This window comes from Schistocerca piceifrons, chromosome X, assembly GCF_021461385.2.
Source record: "Schistocerca piceifrons isolate TAMUIC-IGC-003096 chromosome X, iqSchPice1.1, whole genome shotgun sequence".
In the NCBI taxonomy this organism is placed as follows: Eukaryota; Metazoa; Arthropoda; class Insecta; order Orthoptera; family Acrididae; genus Schistocerca; species Schistocerca piceifrons.
Window position 1 is genome coordinate 24,830,113 of NC_060149.1, and position 27,491 is coordinate 24,857,603.

Below are 27,491 nucleotides of genomic sequence, written 5' to 3' on the forward strand. Positions count from 1 at the left end.
TCGGCAGAGAACTCTTGGTGTGTGTTGACGGTAAAACAATGTGCAGGACGCCGTCATAATAATTTGGAAGTGAACAGGAAAAAATGAATTATGTTACTACTTTTTTTATATAAACTTTAAGAAGGAACCACATTCGAAGAAATGGTATTTGAAGCACCAAAAATGAGGCAAACGCATTGAACCAGGTCATTTCTGCAGCCGACGAAACTGCATTGTGGAATCATACTTCCACTAGACAACTGAAGCCAAGACAAATATTGCCTTGTAAACATTTCACGGAATCTTTATTTTACCAAACACACTCAAAGGCAGTTTTACTCTTTTTTTATATATACACTTCCGGGGAAAAATATGATACACTTAGAAAGACAGCATTGATTTTGATCTGATGACGGCATGTGCCACCTGGGGGATAGTAGATGTACTGATAATGGCTTCATTGTCATCTGCCAACAAATAGTGTAGTGGCATATACACTGAAGTGATAAAAGTCATGGAATAGCAATGTGCACATACACAGATGGTGGAAGCATCACATACACAAGGTGTAAAAGGACAACGAACTGGCAGAGCTGTCATTTGTACTCAGGGCATTCGTGAAAAGATTCCCAATGTGATTATGGCTGCATGGTGTGAATTAACAGACTTTGAATAAGGAATGGCAGTTGGAGCTAGATGCTTGGGGCATTCCATTTTGGAAATAGATAAGGATTCAATATCCCGTGATTCACAGTGTCAAGAGTGTGCCGAGAACACCAAATTTCAGGCCATTACTCCACACGACGGACATCGCAGTGGCCAACAGCCTTTACGTAATGACTGAGAGCAACGGCATTTGCATGGAGTTGTCAGTGCTAACAGTCAAGCAACACTGCATGAGATAACAGTAGAAATCAATGTGGGATGTATGACAAACATATTCATTAGGACAGTATGGCAAAATCTGACATTAATGGGTTATAGCAGCAGACGACCAATACGAATGCTTTGCTAACAGCACATTGTCACCTGCAGCACCTCTCCTGGGCTCGTGACCATATCAGTTGGACCCCAGACGACTGGTAAACTGTGCCCTGGTCACATGAGTCCTGATTTCAGTTGATAATAACTGATGGTAGGGTTCAAGATGACACAGGCCCACAAAGCCGTGCACACATGCTTTAACCAAGGCACCGTGCAGGCTTGTGGCAGATCCATAGTGACGGGGGGTGTGTTTACATGGACCTGACTGGGTCCTCTGGTCCAGTTGAACTGATAATTGACTGGTCATTGTTATGTTTGCCTACTTGGGGACCGTTTTTAGCCACTCAAGGAATTCATGTTCCCAAGCAATGATGACATGTCACCGGGTTACAACTGTTCAAGATTAGTTTGAAAAACATTCTCGCTAATCATTTGGCCACCCAGATTGCCCAAATGAAACCCATCGAACATTTATGGGACATAATCAAGGGGTCGGTTTGTGCACGAAATCCTGCATGAGCAACACTTTCACAGTTAAGGATGGCTACAGAGAGAGCAGGCCAGGGGAGTTCCAACAACTTGCTGAGTCATTGCCACATCAAGTTGCTGCACTGTGCAGAGCAAAAGGAGGTCTAACACAATATTAGGAGGTATTCCATGACATTTATCACCTCAGTGTACACTGCCAGAAACAAAAATTAGTAGAGCTGAAAAGATTATATCAATTTTGATATGATGATACTATATGCCACCTTGCGGATAGTAGCTGTACTAATAATGGTTTCAACATTGTCTGCCAACAGATAGCACCGTGGCATAGCTACAAGAGTGCCAGTTATGTCCACCATTTAACAGGGAATGCTTACAGCCAGAAGGCTTATTGTGGTGCAAATTTCTGAAGCAAGCAGGCAACCATGCCACGGAGACACACTTGTACTTCCTACAACCAACTAAGCGAGTCTGAAAGGGTCAAATTGTGGCCTTCTGGGTGGTGGGATGGTTCTTTCAGAGAACTGCCACACAAGTTGGATGTGCTGCATCAGTTGTGTAACAATGCTGGTATAGTGATCACATGATCATTCTCACACCCGTAGACTAGGTTCTGGATGTCCATGCAGCACAGACACCCAATCAGGACCGTCGTATTGTAAGGGCAGCACTGGCTGACCATACAGCTACCACAGCACAGGTAAGAGGGCTTGTGAGCCCAGACGTGTCAACACGAACTGTTGTGAACCAGTTATTAGCACTGGGACTATGGGCACGTACACCTCTAGCCCGTCTTCCACTCTCGCCACAGCATTGACGTGCATGTATCGACTGGTGCCATCAGAGGATCATTTGGAACATGAAATGGTGTACCTTGGTCTTAAGCGATAAAAGCAGAGTCTGCCTGCATGCAAGTGATGGTCATTTGTGCCTACAACACAGACCTGGTGAACACTGTCTCGTAGAGTGCATTTGTCCAAGACACACAACACACACTGGTCACACCCAGGCCTTATGGTCTGGGGTACAATAATCTACAACTCTCATTCACCTTTAGCATTTCTGAAGGGGATGCTAACCAGCAATTGGTACATGCCGAATGATGTCAGACCCATTCTTTTGCTGTTCTTGCCTCTGAAACTCAATTTGCTCTGCAAGACATGCAATAACTTCCCTGGCTCCATTTGAGCACGTGTGGAATACGATGGGACAAGAAGTGACTCGTGCAACTCATCAATGGACAATCCTTACAAAATTACATGATCAGGCAAGCAGGCATGGCATAATGTATCCCAGGACAGTATTCACCAGCTGTACAATTAACTGGATACCACAGTCAGTGTCTGTATTGCCGCCTGTGGAGGCCATACCACATACTAATATGGGTGTTTCAGCATGGGCCAATAACTGGTACCTCAGAATCGCTTGTGCTATTGGTCTGTAAATGTAATCATTTCATGTGCTCCATATACACTGTTGCATCAGTAAATCTGGAGCGAATTGGAAATATCAAAAAGGGTGCACTTCTTTTTTCCTCTCCCGGCAGTGTATTTTGCTGCCCATCCAGTTGTCGCCTTCAATAGCTTTAACTACAAAAAAAAAAAAAAAAAAAAAAAAAAAAAAAAAAAAAAAAAAAAAAAAAAAAAAAAAAAATCATCAAATGGTTCTATGAATTCATTATTAATTTGTACTACTTAGTTTTTGAGATGTTGGTTAAACATTATTTTAATTGATTTTCATGCGTACTTTAAAATGTGAGCTATTAAGCGGTTCTATTCATTAATAAAGTGTCTCTGGGAACTCCTTGCTTGATTCTTCTTTCACTTCTAAATTAGTAATTAATGCTCACTGCTATTCTACACTATTGTTCAGAATCTGCGCTGTGCTAAAATCACTTATGAAGTGAACTATTTCTTCTGCCTGATTAACAAGTTGACTGCTGTGTGGTTGCTGGTGCCCACAGCAGGTGGCTCTGCTGCACTGCTGGTGGCCTCGTTGCAGTCATTGTGTTAAACTGTAATGCATTTTCTACAAACATGGAGATAAATAGAGCGAATATCTTGTACATTTCAGAGAAGAGGTCTGTAGTTTCTTCTGCGTCTTGTCTTTCTCCGTTTTTGAGTAGTAGAATATTCACAATATTGTTCCAGTTCTGGTGTATTCTCCTCCTCCAGAGATATTCTCTAAACACATTTAAAAGTTTATATTGAAACACTAATTTCTCCAGGAATGTTTCATTCCTGTACACATCAAATGGCTTTATAGCCTCACCTGCAATTATTTGTAGAATTCTGTCCTTTTAATTATTAACTTTGGGTGTTTCTGGTTCATCTCTTGAGCTGTACAAACATTACAAGAAATCCTGAAACTCTTGAACAATTTTCTCTTTATCGACAGTTACTGTGTAGTCTACCATCTACTGATGGTCTGAGGTGTCTACCCAGTGTAAGCCTGTGTTTGGTCTCAGTCATAAACTAAATGTTTTAATTTGTTTCTTTTCTTGCATTTTCAATATATTCCTGCAAATACTCTTCCAAATATTTCTGAACAGTTCTGTTTAACTGAGCATATTCTGTCATGTTCCAATTACTGTCTGCTCTCATCTCCAAGATTTGTATTCAGCTGTGCAGAACATCCTGTTAGTATGTGATTACTGTAAGGTCTACAGTGGTTTAGGACTTACCTTGTGTATAGCTCCATTTTTGTTTGATAAAACATGAGCAGTTTCATTTTCAGTTAAATTTGGTACATGAAAAGTCAATCTCTCATTTTTTTAGTGTATGTGCTGGTGTCTTCTCATACTGGTACCATGATAAAAATTAATCACTGCAGAACTGTTTTTAGTTTTATTTACCTTTAAAATCACCTCTAAAAACTGAAAACAACTAAATGCAGTTGGTATGTATTCCCAACAAAAATTAAAACTTTAATATAGTACATGGGCAAAATGACCTATCAAAGACCATATGTGTGTTGTGTGTGGCTAATTTTTCATCAAAAATAAATAAATATATAAACAACAAATGAAATGGACTGAAAGAATACTGACTTGAGATAAAAGAAGCAAACCAAATGGAATGAAAGTAACTACAATGAATGGCTTTACAAAAGAAAAAATTTATTTTTATTGGAAGTGAAAAAAAAAAGAATGAAAGAATGTGTCAAAGATGTGTGTTAATGCAAAAAATATTTGAAGTGTTTTATTCAGTTACAAGTATCACCAAATACTGTGCAACAAACAGTAGGCCCATTTTATAAAAAATTGTTTAAAACAAAGCACAAACACTGAGTTTCAGACTTTATGTAGCACATATATATGATTTTGAATTACACATTAAATGTCTTTTTTATGAACAGGAAAACTAAACATTCACGATACAGGATCCTTACATGATTCTTTTTTCCATTTCTAAAAGAAATAAGCAGACATTCATAACAGAATAATGAAAACAGCATTTTATGCACAGAAAATCATTCTGGTAATTAGCATGACACATGCTCACCATCAACAACAATCAAAGGAACATGCTGTTTACTATGTGCAATTTATGGATGAAGGTTAATGATTTCAATTTCCAATTCAGTTTGATACAAATAAATACATTTTCAGATTACAGTTCAATTAAGAAAATAGGAAATAATTCACAGCATGAAACTTATTCCTCAGAGGCAATAAAAATCACTTACAGTAAAATTTTTTTTTTTTTTGTGACACCAGTACATTGCTTTGGGTGAGGTGAAAATCTGGAAATCTCTCCAATCTTGAATAATACAAAAAAATATTTTTTCAGTCAAAGTTTATGATTTCCTGATTTCAACATATTTTTTTATAAATACACATCTTCTGTGAACAGTGCTAAGGTCATTTGTAGCTTTTAACAAATTTGCATCCCACTCTTAGATTCAAAAATTATGTTAAGCATGTCAGTTACATTCACAATCATCATACTTCTTTCATTTCTTGACTTTTTTTTTACACAATTTTACAAAAAGAAAGCAAATGTGGCATCTACTCATGATATGGTAGTGCATTATGTCACAGACAATGCAGAGCACCACAGATTGTCTTATTTAACAAAATATATAAAAACAGCAACAGCAGTACTGCGTGCACATTTCACAATTTCAAGATGGTTTTCCATCTTTATTGCTCAACCAACAGAAATACTGTGGCTCACTCTCTTATTTGCAAATAAAAAAGTTCTATAAACCTATGACTTTATCTAGATCTTTGGCAAATATCTTAACAAAAGTATAATGTGTCATTCTTTCCTTTTATGTAATGACAGTGAATTACAAAGCATTGAATACGACAGGAAAGCAAAGTACCTGAATATGCAGATGAGCTCAGACTGTTGAGAATTGTACAGCTTTTTAAATTTTAGGTTTCTCAGAGGAATATTCATTCTTACACACCACATAATGTCTAGAAATATTAGAAGCCAATATAGAGAGCAATCAATTAATTATTGTAGATATATTGCAAGTAACATTAACACTGCAGATCATTTACAAAAAGGGCAGATACTCTTCTTTAATAATGTAATTTAATATTTCTAAGAGGGAAACACATTGTATGTTTCCTTCCCCTTTCATAAATGTTCTGTAGCCACAATCTCACTATTCCAGTGTTTTCTGTTGCTTCTTTCATAAGCATCCAAACTGCTACTATATCACATGATGCAGACATTGACATCACAAGCTTTTCATTGTACATATAACTTTTCATAAAGAAGCCAATGTCCAATATCTGTACAAAATCTTCAGACTGTTCAACTTCATTGCTTAAAAGTAGTTCTTGATATATGTTTCCTCACAAAATGTGCAGTATGTGTGGGGGGGGGGGGGGGAGGGGGGGGAAGAAGGGAAATGAAATAATGGCATGGCCCTTTTCCTCATAAAACAAGTTTATAACTCTCTCCCTTTTTCTTTGAAAACACACACACACACACACACACACACACACACACACACACACACACACACACACAGAGAGAGAGAGAGAGAGAGAGAGAGAGAGAGAGAGAGAGAGAGAGAGAGAGAGAGAGAGTCACACTGCCATCAAATGCTACTGTATACCTACACAGTAAAAATTACATTGTATGCTAAGACAGTTCAATATCCGCCACAGTATTTCAACCTCATTAATTGAAACAAATTTGGCGAAGTATTGTACATATATAGAAGTATAAAATACTGATACTTCCCATTACAGTACCATTGTTACAGTACAAAATAAATATTTTTGCAAATAAAATTATTTTTAACTGAAGAACAGTCCTTGAAACAACATAATATGTTATATATATATATAAAATTTCATAAATTCATATCAAAGTCACAAGCAGTAAAATGCTAGATATTTTACAAAAGTGTTACCTCCACACCAGCAGCTTTCTTTAAATCTACACCGAGGAATTAAAAAAAAAAGCAATGGTATAAAATGGCAGCAATGGATTTTCTACACTTTTTGCAGCAGGTACAATGAGCAAATCATGCTCTGTTGACCAGTTCATGTTTCATCACTCACTAAATTATGCAAGTCAGCATAGTTTACTATGGCACGATGGAGAAATTCATACTGAGCCTGAAATCAATTAACAGATAATCATACAAACAAACAAAATAACAGTGCATAGATTATAAATAGATGTGCAGTTATTTAAAGCTGTAATTCTAGACAATAAATTAACTTGCTTTCAACATAGCCAGTCCAAAATATTATGTTGATTTTCTGACAGATACCTGAGTACAGGAAAGATTCATCACATCTTTTGAAGAGAATACTATTATGTTCTCCAGCAGACACAGTAAGCACACCATTGTCTTTTGAGTACAGTAACTTATTTACTTGCTTACTAGAGTGGCCTTCAGCTGGTGCAAGCCTTTATAGTTCACACCGCTTGGGTGGCTTACGGGTCAGGTGTCTTAATTGTTTTGTGTAGGTGATTGTCATGAGCGTAGTACAATGTAGGGTTACATTCTTGGTATTGTTAATTATGATAATGATTATGATGATGATGACAATGATAGAAAAGTGAAAACCAGTGCTGGCACAGCTTACTCCTCTTGAATAGCACAAAAGGGTCACCAAGTGTAAGGTATCCACCTGATGACAGTTAATGAACAGTGTTAAAAGTTCTCATTCCGTGAGCCACTGCAGAGAGGTTTGGAATTTATTTTAGGACATGGACAAGTCTGGTAATCATGAATTTTATGCCACAGCCATTTCTCCCTTTGCTGGCCAAATATTGGCCTATTTTCACAATCGGAATTTGAAAAACACCGTGGATAAATTCACACTAGGCAAATAACATATTGTCCCGTGGTATCACACGAAACTGAGGCAGCTGAATTGGCATTTACCTACTTCTGTTAAAGATATAAAACTATACCTAAAATTTTTAAAGGTAGACTGATAAGTTTCATTCCTCTCAGAAGTCTAGATTGCTTTTAAGCGACCACATCTGCATTCTTGTTCAATAAAGGTTTTGAAGAGAAAGCATTCATTCTGTTGTTACAAAACCACAGTAACATAGACTGAAACTGTCAAGTTGTTATGTGTCATAAATAATCTTTAATCAGTGACTATCTATCTGACATTTAAATAATATAAAAAATATGTACTCTCTCTTATTTTCCAGGCTATACATGACTGTAACTGAATATGCTCAATTTGATAGGTCATTTGTGTTTCTTCGTGGGTTTCTTCCCTAAAAATATCAATTCCACAGCTATACTTATATTTTTGTATTTCTTTGTTTGCAACCAGTTTCAGGGTTGTCACCGCATTCTCATTCAAACAAGAAAATCTGTCATGCTGCAACCTGGCATCATCACTGCTCATAGTGATGCGAAATGTTTGCAAAATGTTGAAGTCATAATAGCACACTTAACATGTGATGTATCTGCAACAGGTATTTGGTAAATGATTGCTAGTGGTGTACAATTTGAACTGCAGTGATTTTATATGTTTTAAATGAAGGAATTTCTGAAGAAGATAATATTTGCTGATTGTGATATGTGTATGGAGATCTGTGTACGGATACAATTACAGTAATAGAACTGGACAAAACAATTTAACCCTTGCAGTGCTATAGGCAAACTCTTTGCATTCTGTGCTGAGTCTGCTTTTGTTATAGCTGTACTGCTCACCAAATGCTTGCGCCTGTGCTGACTGATGGTGTTCCGACCAAAATGAAATACCTATCATCAAATTTTTCAGAAACTATAAAGTAAAAATATTAAATTTTTGCACATGTTAGAGCCTGATATATTCACTTGATAAAAAATGAATTTCTTTTCATTATATGTCATACTCACTGGGCTGCATCAAATCAAGTGAAACATTGCACGAAATTTTTAAAAGTTGGCAACATAAAAATTGATTGCATAAACTTTGCATATGGTTGATTGTAGCTCACACATTCCAGTGAATGAAATTTACATAATATATCAAAATTTCATTTAAAACTGAAAGAAGAAGGATATCTCATTTTGTTCTCGAGTCATAGGATTTTATATCCAAAGGATGGTTGCAGGCGATACGCTCATTCACATCCCTGTGCATCAGGGATCATGTGGTCATAACAGTTGTCATATCTCACAAATAATTCAAGATATTGAAACAAGGTTTTCTGGAAATGATAGCGCACAATGAGGCACATATTTTGTATGATAAAGACTCGAAACTTTTTATTCACCCAGATATGGAAGTAACTCGTCTGCAGCAGTGAGAGGTCGGAGGCTCAGGACACATTCAGATATCCATTGCACTCTACGAAAATCCAAACAATGTGCGTATACATATCCACAATACCTGGGAAATGGTATAGTTGGATGTGTATACATGCCCACAGCAGTGAAAGGGTTAAGGATGGAATACTGCATGGTTGGTCAGCCTAAAGCAAGACTGATCTCCCTCTTTTAATACAAATGAGGGCATAGAGCATATGAATGTACTGAATATGATAAACAGGTGTATGTCTGAAAGGAAGTTGTATACACCCTCAACATAAGATACATAGCTCCTGAAGTGCAAATCACATATTCAGAACATCAAAAGGCTCTAACAAATCATTTATGAGCTTTGTGCAGGCAAGCATATACCAAGGATAGCAAAAATGGCCATAGCATTTTATGTGTAATTTTATACACTGACCACCTTTGACTTTCTTAATAGTTATAGGATTTGAAGCTCAGAGACAGGACATTAGTTTCCTAAAGTAGTACGATGCATTTCCCATAAAACCTCAAGAAAATCACCTTTGGAGATTAGATTTCCAAGTGCCATCAAATAAAAAAAAAACACTTTGCGCTTATTAATACAGTAACTGGCATATCAATGCAGAACATATAAGTCCCATAATCATAAAGTCACCAGTTTGCATTACAACAGTAGCAACTTTTTTTAAAACTCTATGTTTATTGTCAAATGGAAATGTTTGTTAACAAATACTGAATCATAAGTTTTTTTAGTATAAATACTGTCTTTTTATTTTTAATTACTAGTCACATGAGAATGCAGGTATTCATAACAAATTAAAATTTTGTACAAAAATGTGTGACATTAAATAGAAAATAAAATACTTTATTATTTCTAGAGGCTGAACATTATGACATATATTCTTTGTGTAATAATAAGGCATTTTGCAAGTCTGCCAAATTTTAATTTATTTTAAACTACCACTGGGATTTAACTGTTATTAAAAATGTAATTCTTATTTTTAATCATTATTTCAATTTGTTAACAAACAGATAATTTTAATGGAAATATGAAACGTGGTAACTGTTTGCTTTACGTGAATTTTGTGCTCACCACATCAGTGGTAGGTGTACAATGAGTGCTCCCACTGACGGAGTTGTTCACTTAAATATGCATGTGAATTCACTAACAGCCATTCCTTGAAGCCTTCAGACCACATCATCAGATACAGTGTTTGACTATCGCATATTGTATGGTTTTTCTCCTTTCATATTCATTCTGAACTTGAACTTGTATGTTTACAATGACATTGCTGTATTTTGGACTTTGCACTAAACTAGCTCTCTACTGTGTGTTACTGAATGCTTGGAATTACCATTTGTTCAACAGGTCACTGCAGTACTGTGAGCCAAGTTATACTGAACTTTTGCTACCTATGCCTTGCTTAGTATTCCACCAGCAGACATTCCAATGTAGGCAGATGAGCTGGCATTAATAGAACTGCAGAGCAGTTCGGAAACCTGCCATGGAGGATGCATGGGTCATGTCATATGGGCAGACCCACAGATGGAAGTGTTTACTTGAAGGTAGCAGTAAGCACAGCAGGCCAGTGGTCCAGCAGAGTTGAACCACCACAGACCTAGTTTTGCGCTCATGGCGAAAATTGTCGTGTGCTGTCATTAGCTGCCCACACCAGGAGTGTGCTCAGTATATCATTGTGCATGTATCTATCTGGGGCAAGATACTCCGCTTCCCATAGTCAGTTTGAATGGTGAGCTCATTCCAGTCACGCGGTTCTGTTCCTCAACTGTTACCAAGTCATCATCGTCATGTTAAGTACCCACACTGACTGTGTTTACTAGCAGTGTTGTCATATCTTCTACAAATACTAAGCCAAGTAAGATAGTAAAGTGGCAACAAGGCCATTATTGATGCTGAAATGGAAATGAGAACATTATTTGTTGTGCAGCTATGGATGCTGAGTTTTTGAAGCTGATGCAACAGAAGATGCAACTACAACAGCAGTAACGGAACAGTGGCTTGTCTGCAGGTGTGTTTAAAAAAAACACCCACACACACATTTTCAGGTGGCGGTGCCCCACAGCTCTTATATATTTGAGAAATGTCATATTACTGTCTTGAGCTGCTGGTAAAATACTTTATTTATACAACCAAATTCAGTCTGATCATCATCGGGTTGCTATACACTGAATAAAATAATATGTAAGTAACATTACAGGCTTAAGCTGTTATGAATTTGTTAACTGATGTAAATGTCAACAACAACACACACATAACGGAATGTTATGTACCCACATAAAATAGAGAGAAAAAGTAAAATCAGGTTTGTCACACTTCCACATCTAGGAAAGGTATCTGATAAAAATTAATACATTTTTTGTAAAACTAACATCGCAGTGGCTTTTCATACCAACAACCCTATCAGAAATAATATAGGGCACACCATTGATAAGACATGCCAGTTAGACCAGTCTGGAATGCATAGAATTGAGAGTAGTGACTGTGATAACATTTACATAGGACAAACTCTATGTAAAATACACACCATTTACAAAGAACATAGTTGCAAAAGCGAGAACAATCAGTCCACATTCTCTCAACACAACAAAAACCATTCTGTTTCTAATATAGAGGACAATTTATAATTGCACATAATCAATAAAGGTAGCCATATGGATAGTCTAGAAGAACTTGAAATTTACACACAGTTGCAAAAAAGCCATTGTGCTGTTTTCAATAAAAAAAAAAAATATCTGAAAAAATAGGAATTTCATCTAAAATGTTAGAGGCATACTGCAGACAATGTATTTCTTCCCATAGATATACTAATACACCTGGCCTTAATGGTACATTAGTACCACATTACCCCACTATTTTTCCACATGGTAGGCTCAGTGACCTGTTTTTAAGCATAAAATATCTGTTTTTATAGCCCCAGTATTGTTTTTTATTCATTTTATATGCCCATAAACTTAGCTGCTGTATCTTGAACATTACGTTACCTCGTTGCATACAAGTTAAACACAGTTAGGCTTAGAAGCTTACCGAGTCTGACATACTATTGACATGCCGTCAACATGAGAACTTATTTATGTTGCGATACTGGCAGCTGACCCTAAATAACGAAAAGTGTGAGGTCATCCACATACGTACTAAAAGGAACTCGTTAAACTTCAGTTACACGATAAATCAGTCTAATCTAAAAGCCGTAAATTCAACTAAATACCTAGGTATTACAATTACGAACAACTTAAATTGGAAGGAACACACAGAAAATGTTGTGGGGAAGGCTAGCCAAAGGCTGCGTTTTATTGGCAGGACACTTAGAAAATGTAACAGACCTACTAAGGAGGCTGCCTACACAACGCTTGCCCGTCCCCTTTTAGGATACTGCTGCGCGGTGTGGGATCCTTACCAGGTAGGACTGATGCAGTACATCGAAAAAGTTCAAAGAAAGGCAGGACATTTAGTATTATTGTGAAATAGGGAAAGAGTGTCACAGAAATGATACAGGATTTGGGCTGGAAATCATTAAAAGAAAGGTTTTTTTCGTTGCGACGGATCTTCTCACGAAATTCCAATCACCAACTTTCTCCTCCGACTGCGAAAATAATTTGTTGACACCGACCTACATAGGGTGGAACGATCACCACGATAAAACAAGGGAAATCAGAGCTTGTACGGAAAGATATAGGTGTTCATTCTTTCCGCACGCTATACGAGATTGGAATAATAGAGAATTGTGAAGGTGGTTCGATGAACCCTCTACCAGGCACTTAAATGTGATTTGCAGAGTACCCATGTAGATGTAGATGTAGACCACATGGAAGTGCACGGAGAAACAGTTAGCAGATCTTCATGGCAATGCTCATACACAAAACGAGGAACTAGAATTGGCAATGTAGAAGCGAAATACTTTGGCAGTGAGCTCAGGTACGTCAGTTGGAGCAGATGTACAATGGCAGGTAATCCGTAAGTGAAATTGCGCATGCCACAGTTCCTGTCAGACAAATCAGAGCTATGGTTTAAGATGCTTTAGTTAACATTTGAGCAAATGAGGTAGTGGTTGACACACATGAAGTTTGCTGTGACAGTGAAAGCATTAGATGACAGAGCAGCTGCAACTGGCACGGACATCATTCTCAGGCCCCCAACAGATCAGCAATATATATGTTTAAAAAATGTATTAATCAGCAGAATGTGACAAACACTAAATCAACATCTGCAGCAGTTGTTGAAAAGTAAACAAATGGAGGATAGTATACCTTCTGAGTATTGGTGACACGTGCAAGGTTCATTGGCGAAACAGACTTACAAGATACAGCACTGTGATGCACACGGTTGGCGCAGTTGCCCGGAACGGTCATGGCAGCAGTGGTGATTTGTGAGGAACAGGCTGTCCAAGCATTAATAACAGTGGCAGACAAGTTTCCCCAACGATAGATTATACGCAAGTAGCATGTGTAACGATGGTAGCAGATGGTTGCGTGCACCAAGAAATAGCAGCAATACAGAAAGGCCGACAGGTAGATTTGACAAAACAACTGCAAGAGCTTACAGGGAAAATTACTATGTTGCAAAGGCAAGTGCCACAGTTATTCGAAAGTATGAGGAAGTCATCTATGTGAAAGGCAAGAAACAACAATATTACCAAAGTAGGTCGACGAGTGGATGTGTTGGCATCACCAGCGGTTCAGTGATAGAGTGACAAAACGTACAACACCAAGTGCATACACAAATGGCAGCAGCGGCCGATAGTAGGTGTAAAAGGCTTTGTTATATGAAAAGAGTGCCTTCAGCAAAGGAATGAGCACAATGAGTGACACAGTAATTTGATCTGATTATCTACTCTGTCACAGAGATTGTATGTCAAGGACGTGAGATCACGCCATTATCATCTAACTGACTCAGGATCAGATGCTAGTGCACGGCCACCCGGGGACTGTCAGACTGCAATCGCATCTCTGTGAACACATCTGTTGTTGTTGTTGTTGTTGTTGTTGTGGTCTTCAGTCCTGAGACTGGTTTGATGCAGCTCTCCATGCTACTCTATCCTGTGCAAGCTTCTTCATCTCCCAGTACCTACTGCAACCTACATCCTTCTGAATCTGCTTAGTGTATTCATCTCTTGGTCTCCCTCTACGATTTTTACCCTCCATGCTGCCCTCCAATGCTAAATTTGTGAGCCCTTGATGCCTCAAAACATGTCCTACCAACCGATCCCTTCTTCTAGTCAAACTGTGCCACAAACTTCTCTTCTCCCCAATCCTATTCAATACCTCCTCATTAGTTACGTGATCTACCCACCTTATCTTCAGCATTCTTCTGTGCACCACATTTCGAAAGCTTCTATTCTCTTCTTGTCCAAACTAGTTATCGTCCATGTTTCACTTCCATACATGGCTACACTCCATACAAATACTTTCAGAAACGACTTCCTGACACTTAAATCTATATTCGATGTTAACAAATTTCTCTTCTTCAGAAACGATTTCCTTGCCATTGCCAGTCTACATTTTATATCCTCTCTACTTCGACCATCATCAGTTATTTTACTCCCTAAATAGCAAAACTCCTTTACTACTTTAAGTGTCTCATTTCCTAATCTAATTCCCTCAGCATCACCCGATTTAATTTGACTACATTCCATTATCCTCGTTTTGCTTTTGTTGATGTTAATCTTATATCCTCCTTTCAAGACACTGTCCATTCCGTTCAACAGCCCTTCCAAGTCCTTTGCTGTCTCTGACAGAATTACAATGTCATCAGCGAACCTCAAAGTTTTTATTTCTTCTCCATGGATTTTAATACCTACTCCAAATTTTTCTTTTGTTTCCTTTACTGCTTGCTCAATATACAGATTGAATAACATCGGGGAGAGGCTACAACCCTGTCTCACTCCTTTCCCAACCACTGCTTCCCTTTTATGCCCTCGACTCTTATAACTGCCATCTGATTTCTGTACAAATTGTAAATAGCCTTTCGCTCCCTGTATTTTATACCTGCCACCTTCAGAATTTGAAAGAGTATTCCAGTTAACATTGTCAAAAGCTTTCTCTAAGTCTACAAATGCTAGAAACGTAGGTTTGCCTTTTCTTAATCTTTCTTCTAAGATAAGTCGTAAGGTTAGTATCGCCTCACGTGTTCCAACATTTCTACGGAATCCAAACTGATCTTCCCCGAGGTCCGTTTCTAGCAGTTTTTCCATTCGTCTGTAAAGAATTCGCGTTAGTATTTTGCAGCTGTGACTTATTAAACTGATAGTTCGGTAATTTTCACATCTGTCAACACCTGCTTTCTTTGGGATTGGAATTATTATATTCTTCTTGAAGTCTAAGGGTATTTCACCTGTCTCATACATCTTGCTCACCAGATGGTAGAGTTTTGTCATGACTGGCTCTCCCAAGGCCGTCAGTAGTTCTAATGGAATGTTGTCTACACCTGGGGCCCTGTTTCGACTCAGGTCTTTCAGTGCTCTGTCAAACTCTTCACGCAGTATCGTATCTCCCATTTCGTCTTCATCTACATCCTCTTCCATTTCCATAATATTGTCCTCAAGTACATCGCCCTTGTATAAACCCTCTATATACTCCTTCCACCTTTCTGCCTTCCCTTCTTTGCTTAGAACTGGGTTGCCATCTGAGCTCTTGATATTCATACAAGTGGTTCTCTTCTCTCCAAAGGTCTCTTTAATTTTCCTGTAGGCAGTATCTATCTTACCCCTAGTGAGACAAGCCTCTACATCCTTACATTTGTCCTCTAGCCATCCCTGCTTAGCCATTTTGCACTTCCTGTCGATCTCATTTTTGAGACGTTTGTATTCCTTTTTGCCTGCTTCATTTACTGCATTTTTATATTTTCTCCTTTCATCAATTAAATTCAATATTTCTTCTGTTACCCAAGGATTTCTATTAGCCCTCGCCTTTTTACCTACTTGATCGTCTGCTGCCTTCACTACTTCATCTCTCAGAGCTACCCATTCTTCTTCTACTGTATTTCTTTCCCCCATTCCTGTCAATTGTTCCCTTATGTTCTCCCTGAAACTCTGTACAACCTCTGGTTCTTTCACAGTTTATCCAGGTCCCATCTCCTTAGATTCCCACCTTTTTGCAGTTTCTTCAGTTTCAATCTGCAGTTCATAACCAATAGGTTGTGGTCAGAATCCACATCTGCCCCTGGAAATGTCTTACAATTTAAAACCTGGTTCCTAATTCTCTGTCTTACCATTATATAATCTATCTGATACCTACTAGTATCTCCAGGATTCTTCCAGGTATACAACCTTCTTTTATGATTCTTGAACCAAGTGTTAGCTATGATTAAGTTATGCTCTGTGCAAAATTCTACAAGGCAGCTTCCTCTTTCATTTCTTCCCCCCAATCCATATTCACCTACTATGTTTCCTTCTCTCCCTTTTCCTACTGACGAATTTCAGTCACCCATGACTATTAAATTTTCGTCTCCCCTCACTACCTGAATAATTTCTTTTATCTCGTCATACATTTCATCTATTTCTTCATCATCTGCAGAGCTAGTTGGCATATAAACTTGTACTACTGTAGTAGGCATGGGCTTTGTGTCTATCTTGGCCACAATAATGCGTTCACTATGCTGTTTGTAGTAGCTAACCCGCACTCCTATTTTTTTATTCATTATTAAACCTACTCCTGCATTACCCCTATTTGATTTTGTATTTATAACCCTGTAATCACCTGACCAAAAGTCTTGTTCCTCCTGCCACCGAACTTCACTAATTCCCACTATATCTAACTTTAATCTATCCATTTCCCTTTTTAAATTTTCTATCCTACCTGCCCAATTAAGGGATCTGACATTCTACGCTCCGATCCGTAGAACGCCAGTTTTCTTTCTCCTGATAACGACGTCCTCTTGAGAAGTCCCCGCCCAGAGATCCGAATGGGGGACTATTTTACCTCCGGAATATTTTACCCAAGAGGACGCCATCATCATTTAATCATACAGTAAAGCTGCATGTCCTCGGGAAAAATTACAGCTGTAGTTTCCCCTTGCTTTCAGCCGTTCGCAGTACCAGCACAGCAAGGCCGTTTTGGTTAATGTTACAAGGCCAGATCAGTCAATCATCCAGACTGTTGCCCCTGCAACTACTGAAAAGGCTGCTGCCCCTCTTCAGGAACCACATGTTTGTCTGGCCTCTCAACAGATACCCCTCCATTGTGGTTGCACCTACGGTACGGCCATCTGTATCGTTGAGGCACGCAAGCACATCTAATAGCACATCTAATAGCAGCAAATAGGTCACCAATAAATACTTAAGTGGGTTTTAATTTGGAGGAAGATTTAGGCTTTTAACATAGTTGCAGGTGGTATTTTATGCTCGCTGAGATAACAGAAGCCATATTAAGTGTGGATTTCTTGCGCCACATGAAGACTGAAGTAAATTTTAGCAATGCAAGATTAAGAAAGATTGCTAAGTAGTCATGGGTATATGTGGACGAAGCATGTCTCACCATGGACTGCAAGCATGGTGAGGTTGTACAAGGTGAAAAAAGCAGCACAATGGCACTTATGGTGAATGTGCTGCACAACACAGTGCACCAAATACATACTGCGCCCAGTCATCCGGTATTGCAACAATATTGAAGATTACCCCTGGATTGTTTTGCAGCAGCCATGACTGAATTTGCAGGTTTGCTTAAAGCAGATGTGCTACATTGATCTGACAGACCGTGGGCATCACCACTGCACATAGCAAAAAAGAAAGACGATACGTGGAGGCCTTGCGATGCCCGTAAAAGTCCCAAATTGTTACCCACTACCCAACATCAGGGTTTTCACCAATGAGCTGGCAGGAGCGACAGTATTTAGTGTCATTGACTGAAAAAAAGCATATTACCAGATACCAGTTGCAGAAGGAGACATACAGAAGACAGCTCTCGTAACACCATTTGGGTTATGCGAGTACATCTGGATGCCACTTGGCCTCAAGAACATGGCACAGATGTGGCAGCAGTTTATAGGCAAAATGCTAAGAGGGTTGCAGTAATATTCTGCTTACCTGGGTGACATCTTAGTGTTTTATGAGTCAAAGGAGCTGCAAGGCCATTTTAAGGAGAATTAACAAATTCAGCATAGTGGTCAATGAGGCAAAATGCATGCTCTGACAACAGCAAGTGATGTTTCTGGGGCATGCAGTATTGGCAGATGGAATATGGACCCTTATAGACGAGATGGCCATAACTGAATAAATACTGCTACCATCTGATTACTGACAGCTTAGAAGGTTCTTATGGGCAGTAAATTTCTACTTGCAACACCTGACAAGAGCGGCTGAGGTCCAAGCACCGTCGACAGGAGCACAAGCAGAAAAGAATGCGAGTGGCTTAAGGTCCCTACAGTGGACCACAGAAATGCAGAAAGTATTCAAATTTGTGAAGACATATATACAAAAGGCAGTTCTGTTTGCATACTAAGTGCTGCAGGCAACACTGTCTGCAGTGATCGAAACACAGATTATGTGGAGTGCGTATGACGTGGAGCTCTTGGGAATCTTTGAAGCTATGAAATATTTTTGTGTCTGCATAGAAGCCAGGGCTTTCACAGTTTATACCAACCCCAAACCAATAATGTTCACACTCAGTAAATTGTAGGACAACTGTTCCCCATGACAATTCCAGCAGTTGGAATTTATTAGACAATGCACAACTGACTTGTTTCATATAAAAGGGGCTGAAAATGTTGTGCATGATTTTTGGTTCAGAGTAGAAACAATTTCCCAGACAACCGATTATAAAGAACTGGCAGCAGCACAGGCCACAAACCAATAACTATGATAGTTCCAGCATGGCAACACTACTGGACAGCAGCTTTGGCGGCAAGTATGGCCAGCAGGAGTAAAGGTCAGCATTTGATGTGACATATCTTGAGACAAACCTAGATCCTTCATTCCTAAGGAATCACAGAAGACTATCTTTGATAGTTATAGTGACCAGAATCGGATACAACATAGAGACACTGGCTGACCTGTCAAGGGTGTCAACAGTGAGTCACCAAAAATCACGGGACAACAACAACAGCGATGGACAGCCAAAAGAGACAATGTGGAAGAATGACAAGTCTGGAGAGTGAGCCAAATCGAGAACCTAGATGTAGCAATATCAGGAACAACACACTGATGAGTACAATGAACAACCTGAAAGCACAGTTGGAACACAAATGAGGTCTGGGTTCTTGCGCAGCTGTGTGTGGGATTCACCGTCACGTGAGTGAAGTGCACACAGTGCACATCAGATTGTTCTTTTGTTTAATTACAGCTGCCTGAAGCATATTATTTCATGTGTATATGGAATAAGGCTAAGCAGGATCATTATATGCTGATATAACTATTTGTCCACGATAATGAGCATGTTACGTCTGTTATACTGTATGTATTTAGACATTTTGGCTTGGCATAAATTATATGTATCTGTATGGCCTGTCCCATAAAAGTTACTGTATGATGGAAACAGTATAAATATGAATGTGACAACATAGCTTGTTTCACACTAATGCCAATGAGTACATGTAAGGCAGTACTTGGATGCATTTTGTTTTCTGTCACAGGAATTGTGATCGTAAAATACACAAACTGATATGACTTTCCTAGGTTCTTATCATAGCAGATGACACACAACTTAATAATCATAAGTTTCTAGTAACTATCAATGTACGCAGACATCTACGACCATCTTTGACTCTACCATAAACAGCGATCAGCTGCCCAGTCGCATCTGTGTGGTATGAATCTGTTCACAGTGTTACTGCATATTACAGTTTTAACATGAACGAGTACAACCCCTAGCATAGTTTTATAGATTGACAATGTAATTTATATTACAATATGATAACAAGTAACTCTGTACAAATGTGAACCATTTACATCTTTATGATATGTGGTTTTCATAATGAGTCACATTACTGTGTTATGGCACAACTTTATTTTTGGTGTGTCATTGATGGTTTTATCAGCTGATGTTATAATTTTTTATTTTGCTAACATGATGGTTGTAATACATTTATGTGTGTCCGTAACATCCCATTATGTGTGTGTTTTACTGTTAACATATACATCAGTTAACAGCTTTGTGAAAGTTTAAGCTTTTAATGTTACTTCTGTATTATTTCATTTGGGATATAGGAACCTGAAGATAGTCAGACAAATGAAACTGGTCGTATAAATGAAGCCAGCAGCTCAAGGTGGTACGATGAAATTTTTCAAACAGCAGCAGCAGCAGCAGCAGCAGCATCACCTATACCTCAACTATTCACTTGCTTCAATGAAACAAGGTAGAGTTGGGACATTTGCCTGTGTTGTTCTGTCCTCCATTTCAGTGGAGTCTTATACTTGGCCCTAATTGTCAGAGTGATGTTTTACTGTCTTCCAATAGCAAATTGTACAAAGTAGTTAAAAACTATAGCCAGCCACTCTCTCTTGCTGGTAGTTTGAGTTTCTCCAAAGTTTTTGGTTTGCTGCCAAATTATTATGGTCACTCATATCATAGCAGTTAGGCTGGAATTCGATCAATGTGTTAAGCAAAGCAAGCAGCTGGGACTGCGAACTTTACAGTGTTTAGCACGAAAGTGTAATTTTTCTTGTAAACTGTGAGGTGCACCTTACACTGATTCTCTAATCCATGATGCCATTATAGACATGTCACCACAAAGGTTTTAGAATTATCTGTTCCAACATTGAATGAAATGCTCAAAATTGCTAAAGCTCACAAAGTTACAGCTTCAGCACAAGCTTCCTTTCACAACAGTGTTAGTGTTGAACAGAACCGACCATTGCATTCCAAACCGTATGCAAGAGGTGCATGTGCGGGCCACATTTGAGCTGAGGTTTGGCCTGTCTCAGCTTTATTCAGTCCTTCTCTGAAGTACCCGGTACAGTGCGACATTTCATGTAGTATTACAGTGTGTCACTATTTGGTCAGCCCAATTCTCTTCAATTCAGCAAAATCATGGTGTAACTGCTGTTTACCCTTCACTATCTATTGGTGGTACAAAGACTGTTCATGGGTCCAGTGGGTGTTTGCACAAAAAGATGCTGTCTAGCAATGTATTGTCACAAGCATTTAAATATGAATGGAAATGAAGGTGAGAGGGATGGGAGTTCTTAATATCTATTATGCAGTTGCATAATCGATGGGTACAGCAAATTTGCTATGCAACGACATTACAATACCATGCAGAAAGAATTTAAAAATTTAACTGACACTGAAAGAGCAAAATATTACAATGATCAACAGACGGTATTCTTGTTATGTACATTATGAAGCATTTTGTGCTAAATTTGCAGGCATGGAGCACGAGGAGAAATTTGTGGTACCAAAAGCAAAATTTCTGAAGTTACACACATTATTCCATCATCAGTTGCAAGAGTTTTTGATAGAATTGAATGAAGAGTAAGTATGTTGATTAAGTCAAGGGGCATGTACGGAATGATTTTTTGATTTAAAATTTGCTTTTGTCAAATTTATAAAGGAAAAAGCAATGCAGGAATGAAAATTAGAACATCCAAAACAGATTGCAGGCCTTACATTTTAAGTGGACTTGACTGCACACTGCCCACAATAATAAATCACAAAGTGAGAATTAAATTATTTCTGATTTGATGGGGATGCACTTAAAAAGAAAATCGCATTGTAGTAGGGACAAATTCTGACAAATACAGTCCAGTCCCTTAAGCTCACTGGTGCTAAAGAAAATGCGAGTTTTTATGACTTTATTGTAGCCATGAAATAATTGCAAGGAAAGTTTTCAAAACTTTTGAGTCAGTCTTAAATATGTTTCCAAGGTAATTTGCTGTTTCAGTTGAAAGCGCCTGTGCATGTGCAGATGTAAGTGACTGACCTGCATGATAATTCCCATTTTAAAGACAAATGCTTTTAGGTTAAAAGTGTCCAGGACGTCTACACTGTTTTCCCCAGGTAGAATTTCCACATCCGCATGAACAGTTTGCAAAAGTGCTACAGTATTTCGATCAACATATGTTTGTGTCAGACCTTTTTTCGATAATGAAACTAAATAAGTCACAATTATGTGGCAATCTGAGTACAAAAGTCTGTGAAATTGTCTATGTATGTCTATATCCCAACAGTTTGTACCAGATAAAAATTATACTATGCCTTCAGCATGCCAATTTTTTTTTTCGTCTATGTTGTTGAGAAATACGAAACCAAGTGAAACCCATTGCAGCTGCATTGCTATCTAAATACAGCATATTCACAGTTTTCCCCCTCTTCCTGCTCAGAGAGCACGGTGCAGCAGGCAGCAGGCTCAGTACTATGACACGCGAGCCAAAGCACGATTTGTGAACCAAATTTCTGGTCCACCCAGGTGTAGAATATCTTTCCAGCAGTACACATTGTGTTCTTCAATCTACTGATGACAATCAGTCAATATCATCTGATTCACAGAGCACCTGGCCATCTGGTATGGCAGGGTACAATAGTTACTACAGCAGTTAGCAATACATTCTCCTCATTGTTGGTAGACAAGCATAGAGAAATGTGCTTCATTCGCTATAGTTCTGTCCTAAAGGGAACAACAGCTCAAAAAAATATTTTCTGCCTATCACCTCCTGAAAAGCCAACCCAAATAAGTTATGTCCAGAATGCATCACTAAGTGCCAACAATATCACTGCTCATTCTATGACACCAGTTACTTAGCCTGTGGCATGCACGGACACTTGATGAGTTTTGCTGCGGCCAGAAATCAACAATGCTGGCCACTGCGTTCTGTAAGGCCAATATCCTTGTTGCCATGTAGCCCACTGCTGTAACTTACATTGAGGCTAAACGGCATTGGCATAGAGGTTAATTTCCAGCTGGACTCAGGAGTGGCCATGTCCTTAATAAATCTGGAGACATATCGCCTCACTGGGTCCCAGTGCCATTTGCTGTATATAAGCAAGTTAAGGTAGAATTGGACAGGTTTCAAAATTCACAAGTCATCTCACTTGTATTTGCAAGTCAATGGGCGCCATCACTCATATTCATTAAGGAGCCAAACAGAGCTATTAGATCATGATGTGATTTCAGAGTCATGATAAACGTTAAATTACATGTGGATCTGTATCCAATTCCTAGGCCACAGGAATTGCTAGTCAAGTTGGCCTGGGGCCATTTGTTTTCAAAAATAGATCCGACTGATGCCTATTTGCAGTGTCCAATCAATGAGGAAACAAAATTGATTCAAGTCATTAACACACCTTTCAGCATGTTTAGATACACCAGATTACCACTTGGAGTCACAAGTGCTCTCAGTATTTTTCAGCAGTATCTCCAACAGTTAATTCAGTACATCCCAAATTCTTACAACTTTTCTAGGCATTATTTGATAGGATGCAAGCCAATACACTGCATTTTTTATTCACCAAGTTTTTTTTTCTTTTCTTTTTTTTTTTTTTAACCTATCATTCAGTATCTCAGTCGTAACTTGAGTTTGTAAAAGCAAGCTTCCAAGCTACCAGTCCCAAGGAACCTAAAATAGTTGCAGTCATTTCTCAGGAAAGCAAATTAGCATGCCAAGTTCATTCTGCAAGCAGGGATCAAATTTGTTTGGTTAGAAGAAAACAACAAAGCATTTTTGAAATGAAAGAAATGTCTTCAAACAGCTCCCTCTTTTGATACATTTTCTCCATGCAAATATCTTATTCTGGTGATGGACACTTCAGATTTTGGAATTAGTGCTGTCCTATTGCAAACGCACACTGATGGCACAGAGCTGCCAACTGTGTTTGCCTCCAAAACATTGATCGCCACCCAATATAATTAATCAAAAATTGAGAAGGATGCGTTGACAGTTATTTAAAACATCAAATGTCGTCGTTCTTTTTTTTTTAACACGGGATGAAATTTCATCTAATCAGAAATCAATCTCCTGAAATCACTGTTTGGTCCACCCACATTCCAAGCTCCCAGGTAAAGTGGCACTGCAACTGCTCAGCTTATTAGCAATTATACATACGAGATCCACTACAGGCTTTACACCCAGCAAGCCAATTCAAACACATTCTCTCACCTACGATGGGCACTAGATGCAGACTTTGAAAGGGAAAAAAGTGGTGTGTTTTGGATTAGATGTATACATTAACACATCCTTGACAAGTTTCCGATTACAACATGGGAAGTAGCAGTGGAATGTGTTATCAACTGTACAATGAGGCTGGCTGTAAAATATTCTAAGGAACACAGACTCAGCATTATAAACATATTTTTCTTTGCAGGAAAAGATCTATGTAAAAGACAGTGTCCTCTTACTAGCTACCAATGACTGCAAATGCCGGGCTGTGATTCCATCTAAGATCCATTGTCATATTCTTAAGCTACTCTACACTCCACATTGGGGAATGTGCTGGATAAAGTCATTAGCATGGAGTCACCATTATTGACTTGGCATCAACCCTGCCATTGAACATACAGTTCAGAACTGCCACTTCTACTCTGTATTCCTCAACTCCTGTGTGACAATAAAATTTCTGACCTCATCCTTAGTACCCATGGCAAAGAATTCACATTTTGCTGGACCATCCCACGGATCAATGTGGTTTCTCATTGTCAACGCCCGTCTAACTTCCTTAAGGTTGCACACATGGCTACTACAATAATGCTGGCTATTACCTTTGCTGCAGAGAGGGTGCCCACCACTTTTGTCTCCAACAATGGCCCTAAGTTTACGGCACCCACATTTCAGTTAAGTGCAACATCACTGAACATCTGACCACAGCTCTGTTCCACTCAGAGTGGAGCAGAGTGTGGCTGGTCAGAACATACACAAAATTATGGCAATAGTCATTTAGGAGGAAGCATTCACTAGGTTTCTTGCCACTTATTGGCCCGCCCTCATCAAGGAATGCAGCCTGGCTGAAATGCTACACAAGTTCAGCCCGCTTGCACTATTCGAATGCATATCTTCTCAACTATAGTACTGGTGCTACTGTATGGGTCCATTATTTCAGCTAGAAGCCAGGATGAACCAAGACATCATCATCAGCAGCAGCAGCAGCAGCAATATGGGGAGACAGATGTGATCATGTTGTCTTGCACCAAAACCAGTTCTGATAGTCCACCCGCATCTGCATACATACTTCACAAGCCACCATACAATGCACGGCAAAGGGTACCTTGTATCACAACTAGCAATTTCCTTTCCTGTTCTACTTGCAAATGGAGCAAGGGCAAAACAGTTGTGTACATGCATTCATACGAGCTCCAGTTTTTCTTATCTTGTCTTCATGATACTTATACTAGTGCTCTAAATTTTCTCAACAGTGTTTCACAAAAAGAAAATTGTCTTCCCTCCAGGGATTTCCATTTGAGTTGATAAAGCATGTCCGTAATATTCACATGTTGGTCAGACTTCCATTTGAGTTCATAAAGCATGTCCATAATATTCACATGTTGATCAGACTTACCAATAACATCTCTAGCAGCACACCTCCAATTTGCTACAATGGAATCCTTTAATCACACCTAAAGGGTTTCACTAGTGTTCTATATGCAGCCTCCTTTATAGATAAGCTACACTTTCCTAAAACTCACCAACAAACCAAAGTCAATCATTCACCTTCCCTACTAATGTCCGTATGGGCTTGTTCCATTTCATATAGGTTTGTAACATTACACCTAGAAATTTAACTGATGTGACTGTGTCCAATGGAACACTACTAATACTATATTCGAACATTGTAGGATTGTTTTACCTATTCATCTGCATTCACTTATATCATTCACTTACTTTTTCTACATTTAAATCCCGTCCACATCATCCTGTATCCTTCTACAGTCACTCAATGATAATACTTATCTGTATACTACACCATTATCAGCAAACAGTCACCCATTGCTGCCCATCCTATCCTTCAGATGCATCCCCTGAGGCATTTCTGTTGGTACCTTTGTCTCTGATGAACAGTTCCCATTCAGAACAGTGTACTGGGTTGTTTTACTAAAGGAGTCTTCAAGCCACTCACGTATCTGAGAACCTATTCTAAGGGTGACAAGCAAGAAAGGATAAGGCAAGTTTTCCTTGAGTGTTGCCTTTTAAATCTGTGCTGATTTGCGGACAGAACCTTTTCTGTTGCAATGAAATTTATTATATTCAAATCTAGGGTGGTTTCGCAGGTCCCTTCTCATACAGGGGAGTCACCTGCACTTTTTTTACAGTTGCTTGGCACTTTGTGTTTCATGAACAATTCATGTCAAATGCAAGTTACTGCTAATGTGCCAATGCCAAAGAGCACTCTCTGTGAAACCAAACTGAGATTCCATACAAGCCTGGTGACTGACTTGATTTCAACTCCTTCAGTTGCTTCTCAACACCAGGGATGCCTTTTTCTATGACCTACGTACAGGCATGTGTGTGATAGTCAAACATCAACAACAAAAATATTCTTATCTAAGCTTCAAATTATGCTAGAAGACCTTTGTTGGGAAAAAAATAAAAAAGTTGTAATAGCTGCTGATTTTAATATTGATATCACATGTGATAGTAGTCACACTTCAAGTTTCACTGACTTAGTAAACAAACATGGTTTCAAATTGAATTTCTTTGAATCTACCAGAGACAATGGGCAATCAGCAACATGCATTGACAATGTTCTAACTAATTATGTATTTGAAGATGTGTATAAATATTGGCTGGATCTACGTATTTCAGATCATTGTGCATTGTTCATTGAGCTGCCACAGACAGACAGGAACATTTCACATATGAGAACCCATATGAGCAGGAACTTTAGCAAAGAAAACTTGCTAACATGTAGTGAGAAGCTAAAACATGGCCTTTTGATTATTGTAACTCAAGTGACAAAAACTTTGAGAAATTCCTAAATAGTTTTCTTGGAGACTTTAATGAAACATTTCCACCTAGACTCTGCAGCAGTAAAATAACAAATACAGTAAAGTGGATTACCCAGGGCATAAAAATTTCCAGTGTACAGTAAAGGCAACTGCACAGAGAACTAAAATATAATGAAGATATTGATTTCATTAAATATGTTAGACCCTATAAAACCATATTTAAAAGAGTTGTCAAGGCAGCAAAACAACTGGCAACTAACAGGCTAATTTAAAATCATAAAAATAAGACAAAGGCTGTGTGGTCAGTCATTAAATCTGAGTTAGTTGTTAAAGCCTGTAACCAAGAAATTCCAAAAATTGACACTGAAGGAAACACTATTGTAAATCCAACTCAAATACCAGAGTACTTTAATGAATTCTTTATAAATGTAGCAAAGTCTGATGTAGATGTAACAGATTATCACAACAAAGTAAGTCACTTTGGCCTAGG

The 27,491-nt window shown here is 38.6% G+C and overlaps 1 protein-coding gene across 1 annotated transcript in view; it reads right to left on the reverse strand.

Moving 5' to 3' along the window:
* Positions 1 to 6,311: 6,311 nt before the first annotated feature.
* The window catches only part of LOC124721224 (tyrosine-protein phosphatase 69D), a 459,889-nt gene continuing 438,709 nt past the window's right edge, over positions 6,312 to 27,491 (reverse strand). Inside the window, exon 26 of the mRNA XM_047246080.1 lies at positions 6,312 to 7,039. Coding sequence (XP_047102036.1) covers positions 6,965 to 7,039 — 75 coding nt within the window. The 3' untranslated portion in view covers positions 6,312 to 6,964. The remainder of the gene's footprint in view (positions 7,040 to 27,491) is intronic.